We start from the raw sequence: 12,048 nt of genomic DNA, 5'->3' as shown, positions 1-12,048 counted from the left end.
ATTCACATTTACTCTTAACTTTCTTCTTCCACACACTTTACCAAACTCCGTCACCAGCTTCTGCAGTTTCTCACATGAATCCGCCACCAGCGCTGTATCATCAGCGAACAACAACTGACTCACTTCCCAAGCTCTCTCATCCCCAACAGACTTCATACTTGCCCCTCTTTCCAAGACTCTTGCATTTACCTCCCTAACAACCCCATCCATAAACAAATTAAACAACCATGGAGACATCACACACCCCTGCCGCAAACCTACATTCACTGAGAACCAATCACTTTCCTCTCTTCCTACACGTACACATGCCTTACATCCTCGATAAAAACTTTTCACTGCTTCTAACAACTTGCCTCCCACACCATATATTCTTAATACCTTCCACAGAGCATCTCTATCAACTCTATCATATGCCTTCTCCAGATCCATAAATGCTACATACAAATCCATTTGCTTTTCTAAGTATTTCTCACATACATTCTTCAAAGCAAACACCTGATCCACACATCCTCTACCACTTCTGAAACCACACTGCTCTTCCCCAATCTGATGCTCTGTACATGACTTAACACACTTACTCCTCTATAATTGCTATATACACTCTTAGGAACTTTTCCTTTGGATAAAGAAACAATGTTAGCTTCAATTGATCTTCAGGCATAACATCCTATTTTAATGCTAAATTTTTTATCAAATGCATCCACTCTCATCACACTTACTCCTCATTATTTCAACATTTCAGCAGTGATCTCATCCACTCCAGATGCCTTTCCTTCATTCATCTTCATTATCAGGCAATGCACTTACATCCTTTTTCTTCCATCCTCCAAACCCTCACATGTAACGATTGCTGCCTCACCTTTTCTTAAACTCATCAGTTCTTCAAATTACTCTTTTCATCTCCTCTCACCTCCTCCTTTTGATTTAGCAACTCCCCTTCCTTACTTTCCAAATTTCCATTGCCACTCTTATGTCTACCTCTTTCCTCTTTCACTTTCTTTCAGAATAATTTCTTATTTCCCCTAAACTTTTCACTCACCTTTCCTCCAAAATCTTCATTTACTCTTTCTTTGCTTTCCTTGATCTATACATCTTATATTCTTCCTTCCTTTACTGAATTTTGACTGGTGCTCATAGAAAAGAGCCAGATTACTGGTAGTGACTTGATCCCTTGCAACTGTTCAGTGGTATGAGACCTACATATCAATGGTGCTTGAAGTTTTTTTTTTTTTTTTTTTTGCTTTGTCGCTGTCTCCCGCATTTGCGAGGTAGCACAAGGAAACAGATGAAAGAAATGGCCCAACCCACCCCCATACACATGTATATACATACGTCCACACACGCAAATATACATACCTACACAGCTTTCCATGGTTTACCCCAGACGCTTCACATGCCTTGATTCAATCCACTGACAGCACGTCAACCCCGGTATACCACATCGCTCCAATTCACTCTATTCCTTGCCCTCCTTTCACCCTCCTGCATGTTCAGGCCCCGATCACACAAAATCTTTTTCACTCCATCTTTCCACCTCCAATTTGGTCTCCCTCTTCTCCTCGTTCCCTCCACCTCCGACACATATATCCTCTTGGTCAATCTTTCCTCACTCATTCTCTCCATGTGCCCAAACCATTTCAAAACACCCTCTTCTGCTCTCTCAACCACGCTCTTTTTATTTCCACACATCTCTCTTACCCTTACGTTACTTACTCGATCAAACCAACTCACACCACACATTGTCCTCAAACATCTCATTTCCAGCACATCCATCCTCCTGCGCACAACTCTATCCATAGCCCACGCCTCGCAACCATACATTGTTGGAACCACTATTCCTTCAAACATACCCATTTTTGCTTTCCGAGATAATGTTCTCGACTTCCACACATTCTTCAAGGCTCCCAGAATTTTCGCCCCCTCCCCCACCCTATGATCCACTTCCGCTTCCATGGTTCCATCCGCTGCCAGATCCACTCCCTGATATCTAAAACACTTCACTTCCTCCAGTTTTTCTCCATTCAAACTCACCTCCCAATTGACTTGACCCTCAACCCTACTGTACCTAATAACCTTGCTCTTATTCACATTTACTCTTAACTTTCTTCTTTCACACACTTTACCAAACTCAGTCACCAGCTTCTGCAGTTTCTCACATGAATCAGCCACCAGCGCTGTATCATCAGCGAACAACTGACTCACTTCCCAAGCTCTCTCATCCACAACAGACTTCATACTTGCCCCTCTTTCCAAAACTCTTGCATTCACCTCCCTAACAACCCCATCCATAAACAAATTAAACAACCATGGAGACATCACACACCCCTGCCACAAACCTACATTCACTGAGAACCAATCACTTTCCTCTCTTCCTACACGTACATATGCCTTACATCCTCGATAAAAACTTTTCACTGCTTCTAACAACTTGCCTCCCACACCATATATTCTTAATACCTTCCACAGAGCATCTCTATCAACTCTATCATATGCCTTCTCCAGATCCATAAATGCTACATACAAATCCATTTGCTTTTCTAAGTATTTCTCACATACATTCTTCAAAGCAAACACCTGATCCACACATCCTCTACCACTTCTGAAACCACACTGCTCTTCCCCAATCTGATGCTCTGTACATGCCTTCACCCTCTCAATCAATACCCTCCCATATAATTTACCAGGAATACTCAACAAACTTATACCTCTGTAATTTGAGCACTCACTCATCCCCTTTGCCTTTGTACAATGGCACTATGCACGCATTCCGCCAATCCTCAGGCACCTCACCATGAGTCATACATACATTAAATAACCTTACCAACCAGTCAACAATACAGTCACCCCCTTTTTTAATAAATTCCACTGCAATACCATCCAAACCTGCTGCCTTGCCGGCTTTCATCTTCCGCAAAGCTTTTACTACCTCTTCTCTGTTTACCAAATCATTTTCCCTAACCCTCTCACTTTGCACACCACCTCGACCAAAACACCCTATATCTGCCACTCTATCATCAAACACATTCAACAAACCTTCAAAATACTCACTCCATCTCCTTCTCACATCACCACTACTTATTATCACCTCCCCATTTGCGCCCTTCACTGAAGTTCCCATTTGCTCCCTTGTCTTACACACTTTATTTACCTCCTTCCAGAACATCTTTTTATTCTCCCTAAAATTTAATGATACTCTCTCACCCCAACTCTCATTTGCCCTTTTTTTCACCTCTTGCACCTTTCTCTTGACCTCCTGTCTCTTTCTTTTATACATCTCCCACTCAATTGCATTTTTTCCCTGCAAAAATCGTCCAAATGCCTCTCTCTTCTCTTTCACTAATACTCTTACTTCTTCATCCTACCACTCACTACCCTTTCTAATCAACCCACCTCCCACTCTTCTCATGCCACAAGCATCTTTTGCACAATCCATCACTGATTCCCTAAATACATCCCATTCCTCCCCCACTCCCCTTACTTCCATTGTTCTCACCTTTTTCCATTCTGTACTCAGTCTCTCCTGGTACTTCCTCACACAAGTCTCCTTCCCAAGCTCACTTACTCTCACCACCCTCTTCACCCCAACATTCACTCTTCTTTTCTGAAAACCCATACAAATCTTCACCTTAGCCTCCACAAGATAATGATCAGACATCCCTCCAGTTGCACCTCTCAGCACATTAACATCCAAAAGTCTCTCTTTCGCGTGCCTGTCAATTAACACGTAATCCAATAACGCTCTCTGGCCATCTCTCCTTGAAGTATTAGGGCTTAATAGTAACTTCACCTCAGTGATACAACCTGAGTTGATCGGTAGTTGGGGCTATAAAGTAGTTTGCGCGCTTAAGCTGATGGGTGTATGGTGTGACTCTGGCAATATCTTGTGTCTGATCATCAGCAAGTTGTCAGTTCAAGATGACAGGAGCGCCATGAAGAATTTGAGATGGTTAACTTGGCCACAGTTCAAACTCAATCCTATTCTTTGGAACATTTCAGTAGCCCACTGCTGTCAGCTGGCTCCTGCAACTTCTGGGAATTTATGCAGACAAGAACAGGCAGTAGCTTAATGTCTCTTCATAATGCCTACTGTATAATCACCTTCGATTTGTTGATATAAGATGGCGTCTGTTAGTCATGTAGCTCACTATATCTAATTTCGGCTGAGATCAGCACTTTTTCAAAATGTGCTCTCTATGCTTTTCCTGGCTTAGCATCAATTCCCTTGTGAAAAGGTATACAGGTATAGGATTCTTGTAAGAAGGGGAGATAGCTGGCTCCCTTATATAGGGGCCCTCTTGCCAGTTTTTCAAATCTGTAGGCATTGGCACATTCCCTGCAATCGCTGCCGGTACTCTGACATTACCATCGGCAATTGTCCCTAGAGGTAGCAAAAATTCCTCTGCCAGTGGTAGTTCAGCGTGGGTATTACAAAGCTATTTCAATGAGCATCATTATATGAATATGGGTTCAGGTCTAAGTGAAATATATCACTGGGTGGCACTAACTTATCAAGAGAATAAAATAGCAGCACTCATACTCCACAAACATACAGTAATTACAATATAATAATCAACAATGCTTGACACAATTTGATTACTTACAGCCACAGTATGCTCTTTACAAGAAGTCCGTGATAAATCTTAGTTGCTGGAGATAATTACAAAGCAAGTAATTATGTCACTGCAGCAGTATGTTGAATATACAATATAAAAGTCTATGCAACATATCTTACATAACCCCATCTTTGGCCCTAATCACAGATACTTCCATTTACATCAAAAGAGGCGCTGATCACTCAGATATACATGAAGTGGCACTGCTCGTAACAGTGTATGTTTAAATAACTTCAACTTCTGTTCTAATTCCACATTCTTCCATTTACATCATGGAAGACCAAAGTTCAAATATGTATTATGGAAAAAAAAAATAATTTTCTATATACATTTGGATTTTGGTCCTGTCATTTACTTTACCTTTTCACCTCTTTCTTTTGCGACTTGTTTTGCCAAAGAAACTGCAGATATCCGTCTTGGCTGGGTTACAAGGATATTACATTCAGTTCCTCTGCCTTCTTCAATCCATTGGTCCATTATCATTTGTGGTACCTATGGAAACAAATAACAGTAACAACAACCAATTCTGAGGTGAACCAGGCATGTGAATATTTCTACTCATTCTAAATTTTTCAAGCTGTTTTTCACAGTGCATTGCTTTTCTTTTCTTTTTTTTTTACATGTACATGTTTGTTGCTAAATTTCCCAGGATATGAAATAAAAAATTGCTAGACTATGTTATTTCCTTAATGATACCAATAAATCATATATCATATATGTCATACAACAACACACCAAACAGTCAACAACAACTGTGTTGTTAACTGGTTGTTGAGGATATTCATTGTATGTATGGTTCACGGTGAAGTGCCTGAAGATTGAAAGAATGCATGCATAGAGCCATTGTACAAAGGTACAGGGGATAAAGGTGAGTGTTCAAATTACAGAGGTATAAATTTGTTGAGTATTCCTGATAAATTATATGGGATGGTATTGATTGAGAAGGTCGAGGAATGTACAGAGCATTAGATTGTTGAAGAGCAGTGTGGTTTCAGAAGTAGTGGAGGATGTGTGGATCAGGTGTTTGCCTTGAAGAATGTATGTGAGAAATACTTAGAAAAACAAATGGATTTGTATGTAGCATTTATGGATCTGGAGAAGTCATTTGATAGAATTGATAGGGATGCTCTGTGGAAGGTATTAAGAGTATATGGTGTGGGAGATAAGTTGCTAGAAGCAGTGAAAAGTTCTTATTGAGGATGTAAGGCATAAGTACGAGTAGAAAGAAAGGTAAGTGATTGGTGATATCTCCATGGTTGTTTAATTTGTTTATGGATGGGGTTGTTAGGGAGGTGAATGCAAGAGTTTTGGAAACAGGGGCAAGTATACAGTCTGTTGTGGATGAGAGGGCCTGAGAAGTGAGTCAGTTGTTTTTCAATGATGATACAGCGCTGGTGGCCGATTCGGGTGAGAAACTGCAAAAGCCGGTGACTGAGTTTGGTAAAGTGTCTGAGAGAAGAAAGCTGAGAGTAAATGTGAATAACAGCAAGGTTATCAGGCTCAGTAGGGTTTAGGGACAAGTCAATTGGGAGGTAATTCTGAATGGTAAAAAACTGGAGGAAGTGAGGTGTTTTATATATCTGGGAGTGGATTTAGCAGTAGCGGAAGTGTATACAGCGGAAGTGAGTCACCGGGTGGGGTAGGGGGATAAAGGTTCTGGGAGTGTTGAAGAATGTGTGGAAGGCCACAATGTTATCCAGAGAGCAAAAATGGGTATGTCTGAAGGAATAGTGGTTCCAACAATATTATATGGATGCAAGGCACAGGATATAGAAAGGGTTGTGCGGAGGAGGGTGGATGTGTTGAAAATGAGATGTTTGAGGATAACATATGGCGCGTGAGGTGGTTTGATCAAGTAAGTAATGAAAGGGTAAGAGAGATGTGTGGTAATAAAAAGAGCATAGTTGAGAGAGCAGAAGAGGGTGTATTGAAATGTTTGGTCACATGGAGAGAATGAGTGAGGAAAGATTGACCAAGAGGATATATGAGTCAGAGGTGGAGGGAATGAGAAGTGGGAGAACAAATTGGAGGTGGAAGAATGGAATAAAAAAGATTTTGAGCGATTGAGCCCTGAACATACAGGAGGGTGAAAGATGTGCAAGGAATAGAGTGAAGTGGAACGATGTGGTATACTGAAGTCGACATGCTGTCAATGGATTGAAACAGGGCATGTGAAGTGTCGAGGTAAACCATGGAAAGTTTTGTGGGGCTTGGATGTGGAAAGGGAGCTGTGGTTACGGTGCATTACATATGACAGCTAAAGACTGAGTGTGAACAAATGTGGCCTTTGTTGTCTTTCCGTAGCGCTATCTCATGCACGTGCAGGGGGAGGGGGTTGGCATTTCATGTGTGGCGAGGTGGCTATGGGAATAGATGAAGGCAGAAAGTATGAATGTGTACGTGTATATATGTATATGTCTGTGTATGTATATGTATGTATACCTTGAAATGTATAGATATGTATATGTGTGTATGTGGGCATGTATACATATACATGTGTATGTGGGTGGGTTGGGCCATTCTTTCGTCTGTTTCCTTGCACTATCTCGCTAACACGGGAGATAGTGACAAAGTATAATAAAAAATAGAAAATAACATATATGCAGTACAAAAATGTCATGTGCACTATCATCTTTTTTTATCATTATTTTGCTTTGTCATTGTCTCCCGCGTTAGCAAGGGAGCGCAAGGAAACAGACGAAAGAATTGCCCAACCCACCCACATACACATGTATATACATGCACATTCAAACACGCAAATATACATACCTATACATCTCAATGAACACATATATATACACACACAGATGTATACATATATACACATGTACATAAATCACACTGTCTGCCTTTATTTATTCCCATCGCCACCTCGACACACATGGAATAACATCCCCCTCCCCCCTCATGTGTGTGTGGTAGTGCTAGGAAAAGACAACAAAGGCCCAATTCGTTCACACTCAGTCTCTACCTGTCATGTAATAATGCACTGTAACCACAGCTCCCTTTCCACATCCAGGCCCCACAAAACTTTCCATGGTTTACCCCAGACGCTTTACATGCCCTGGTTCAATCCATTGACAGCACATCGACCCCGTTATACCACATCATTCCAATTCACTCTATTCTTTGCAAACCTTTCACCCTCCTGCATATTCAGGCCCCGATCACTCAAAACCTTTTTCACTCCATCTTTCCACCTCCAATTTGGTCTCCTACTTCTCCTCATCCCCTCCACCTCCGACACATATATCCTTTTGGTCAATCTTTCCTCACTCATTCTCTCCATGTGACCAAACCATTTCAACACACCCTCTTCTGCTCTCTCAACCACACTCTTTTTATTACACCCTCTTTTGCTCTCTCAACCACACTCTTTTTATTACCACACATCTCTCTTACCCTATTATTACTTACTCGATCAAACCACCTCACACCACATACTGTCCTCAAACATCTCATTTCCAGCACATCCACCCTCCTGCACACAACTCTATCCATAGCCCACGCCTCGCAACCATACAACATTGTTGGAACCACTATTCCTTCAAACAGACCCATTTTTGCTTTCCGAGATAATGTTCTTGACTTCCACACATTTTTCAAGGCTCCCAGGATTTTCGCCCCCTCCCCCACCCTATGATTCACTTCCGCTTCCATGGTTCCATCCACTGCCAAATCCACTCCCAGATATCTAAAACACTTTACTTCCTCCAGTTTTTCTCCATTCAAACTTACCTCCCAATTGACTTGACCCTCAACCCTACTGTACCTAATAACCTTGCTCTTATTCACATTTACTCTCAGCTTTCTTCTTTCACACACTTTACAAAACTCAGTCACCAGCTTCTGCAGTTTCTCACATGAATCAACCACCAGCACTATATTATCAGCGAACAACAACTGACTCACTTCCCAAGCTCTCTCATCCACAACAGACTGCATACTTGCCCCTCTTTCCAAGACTCTTGCATTTATCTCCCTAACAACCCCATCCATACACAAATTAACCATGGAGACATCACACACCCCTGCCACAAACCTACATTCACTGAGAACCAATCACTTTCCTCTCTTCCTACACGTACACATGCCTTACATCCTCGATAAAAACTTTTCACTGCTTCTAAAAATTTGCCTCCCACACCATATATTCTTAATACCTTCCACAGAGCAACTCTATCAACTCTATCATATGCCTTCTCCAGATCCATAAATGCTACATACAAATCCATTCGCTTTTCTAAGTATTTCTCACATACATTCTTCAAAGCAAACACCTGATCCACACATCCTCTACCACTTCTGAAACCACACTGCTCTTCCCCAATCTGATGCTCTGTACATGCCTTCACTCTCTCAATCAATACCCTCCCATACAATTTACCAGGAATACTCAACAAACTTATACCTCTGTAATTTGAGCACTCACTCTTATCCCCTTTGCCTTTGTACAATGGCACTATGCAAGCATTCCGCCAATCCTCAGGCACCTCACCATGAGTCATACATACATTAAATAACCTTACCAACCAGTCAACAATACAGTCACCCCCTTTTTTAATAGATTCCACTGCAATACCATCCAAACCTGCTGCTTTGCCGGCTTTCATCTTCCGCAAAGCTTTTACTACCTCTTCTCTGTTTACCAAATCATTTTCCCTAACCCTCTCACTTTGCACACCACCTCCACAAAAACACCCTATATCTGCCACTCTATCATCAAACACATTCAACAAACCTTCAAAATACTCACTCAATCTCCTCACATCATCACTACTTGTTATCACCTCCCCATTGGGCCCCTTCACTGAGGTTCCCATTTGCTCCCTTGTCTTACGCACTTTATTTACCTCCTTCCAGAACATCTTTTTAATCTCCCTAAAATTTAATGATACTCTCTCACCCCAACTCTCATTTGCCCTCTTTTTCACCTCTTGCACCTTTCTCTTGACCTCCTGCCTCTTTCTTTTATACATCTCCCACTCATTTGCATTTTTTCCATGCAAAAATCATCCAAATGCCTCTCTCTTCTCTTTCACTAATAATCTTACTTCTTCATCCCACCACTCACTACCCTTTCTAATCAACCCACCTCCCACGCTTCTCATGCCACAAGCATCTTTTGCGCAATCCATCACTGCTTCCCTAAATACATCCCATTCCTCCCCCACTCCCCTTACCTCCTTTGTTCTCACCTTTTTCCATTCTGTACTCAGTCTCTCCTGGTACTTCCTCACACAAGTCTCCTTCCCAAGCTCACTTACTCTCACCACTCTCTTCACCCCAACATTCTCTCTTCTTTTCTGAAAACCCCTACAAATCTTCACCTTCGCCTCCACAAGATAATGATCAGACATCCCTCCAGTTGCACCTCTCAGCACATTAACATCCAAAAATCTCTCTTTCGCGCGCCTATCAATTAACACGTAATCCAATAACGCTCTCTGGCCATCTCTCCTACTTACATACGTATACTTATGTCTATCTCACTTTTTAAACCATTTTTTCCCAATCACCAGTCCTTTTTCAGCACATAAACCTACAAGCTCTTCACCATTTCCATTTACAACACTGAACACCCCATGCATACCAATTATTCCCTCAACTGCCACATTACTCACCTTTGCATTCAAATCACCCATCACTATAACCCAGTCTCGTGCATCAAAACCACTAACACACTCATTCAGCTGCTCCCAAAACACTTGCCTCTCATGATCTTTCTTCTCATGCCCAATCTGAGCCTTCGAGGAGGATGAGCACTCCCCGCGTGATTCCTTCTGTTTCCCCTTTTAGACAGTCAAAATACGAGGGGAGGGTTTCTGGTCCCCTGCTCCCGTCCCCTTTAGTTGTCTTCTACGACACGTGAGGAATGCGTGGGAAGTATTCTTTCTCCCTTATCCCCATTATTTTTTTTTTCTTTTTCTTTTTGCTTTGTCGCTGTCTCCCGCGTCTGCGAGGTAGCGCAAGGAAACAGACGAAAGAAATGGCCCAACCCCGCCCCATACACATGTATATACATACGTCCACACACGCAAATATACATACCTACACAGCTTTCCATGGTTTACCCCAGACGCTTCACATGCCTTGATTCAATCCACTGACAGCACGTCAACCCCGGTATACCACATCGCTCCAATTCACTCTATTCCTTGCCCTCCTTTCACCCTCCTGCATGTTCAGGCCCCGATCACACAAAATCTTTTTCACTCCATCTTTCCACCTCCAATTTGGTCTCCCTCTTCTCCTCGTTCCCTCCACCTCCGACACATATATCCTCTTGGTCAATCTTTCCTCACTCATTCTCTCCATGTGCCCAAACCATTTCAAAACACCCTCTTCTGCTCTCTCAACCACGCTCTTTTTATTTCCACACATCTCTCTTACCCTTACGTTACTTACTCTATCAAACCAACTCACACCACACATTGTCCTCAAACATCTCATTTCCAGCACATCCATCCTCCTGCGCACAACTCTATCCATAGCCCACGCCTCGCAACCATACAACATTGTTGGAACCACTATTCCTTCAAACATACCCATTTTTGCTTTCCGAGATAATGTTCTCGACTTCCACACATTCTTCAAGGCTCCCAGAATTTTCGCCCCCTCCTCCATCCTATGATCCACTTCCGCTTCCATGGTTCCATCCGCTGCCAGATCCACTCCCAGATATCTAAAACACTTTACTTCCTCCAGTTTTTCTCCATTCAAACTCACCTCCCAATTGACTTGACCCTCAACCCTACTGTACCTAATAACCTTGCTCTTATTCACATTTACTCTTAACTTTCTTCTTTCACACACTTTACCAAACTCAGTCACCAGCTTCTGCAGTTTCTCACATGCATCAGCCACCAGCGCTGTATCATCAGCGAACAACAACTGACTCACTTCCCAAGCTCTCTCATCCCCAACAGACTTCATACTTGCCCCTCTTTCCAAAACTCTTGCATTCACCTCCCTAACAACCCCATCCATAAACAAATTAAACAACCATGGAGACATCACACACCCCTGCCACAAACCTACATTCACTGAGAACCAATCACTTTCCTCTCTTCCTACACGTACACATGCCTTACATCCTCGATAAAAACTTTTCACTGCTTCTAACAACTTGCCTCCCACACCATATATTCTTAATACCTTCCACAGAGCATCTCTATCAACTCTATCATATGCCTTCTCCAGATCCATAAATGCTACATACAAATCCATTTGCTTTTCTAAGTATTTCTCACATACATTCTTCAAAGCAAACACCTGATCCACACATCCTCTACCACTTCTGAAACCACACTGCTCTTCCCCAATCTGATGCTCTGTACATGCCTTCACCCTCTCAATCAATACCCTCCCATATAATTTACCAGGAATACTCAACAAACTTATACCTCTGTAATTTGAGCACTCACTCTTATCC

The 12,048-nt window shown here is 42.1% G+C and overlaps 1 protein-coding gene across 9 annotated transcripts in view; it reads right to left on the bottom strand.

Annotated features, from left to right (window-relative positions):
- The window catches only part of LOC139757219 (ATP-dependent RNA helicase DHX30-like), a 203,034-nt gene that overhangs the window by 50,633 nt on the left and 140,353 nt on the right, over positions 1 to 12,048 (bottom strand). For all 9 annotated transcript variants that reach the window (XR_011714551.1, XM_071677402.1, XM_071677435.1 and 6 more), the window contains one exon: positions 4,974 to 5,105. Coding sequence is in view for 8 of the 9 variants with exons in the window: in XM_071677402.1 (XP_071533503.1) it covers positions 4,974 to 5,105 (132 nt within the window). In the remaining variant the exon portion in view is untranslated. The remainder of the gene's footprint in view (positions 1 to 4,973; positions 5,106 to 12,048) is intronic.

Source organism: Panulirus ornatus, chromosome 2 (assembly GCF_036320965.1).
Source record: "Panulirus ornatus isolate Po-2019 chromosome 2, ASM3632096v1, whole genome shotgun sequence".
NCBI lineage: Eukaryota > Metazoa > Arthropoda > Malacostraca > Decapoda > Palinuridae > Panulirus > Panulirus ornatus.
The sequence above is the reverse complement of the archived record's forward strand: the minus strand, read 5'-3'. Positions and strand labels throughout refer to the sequence as shown.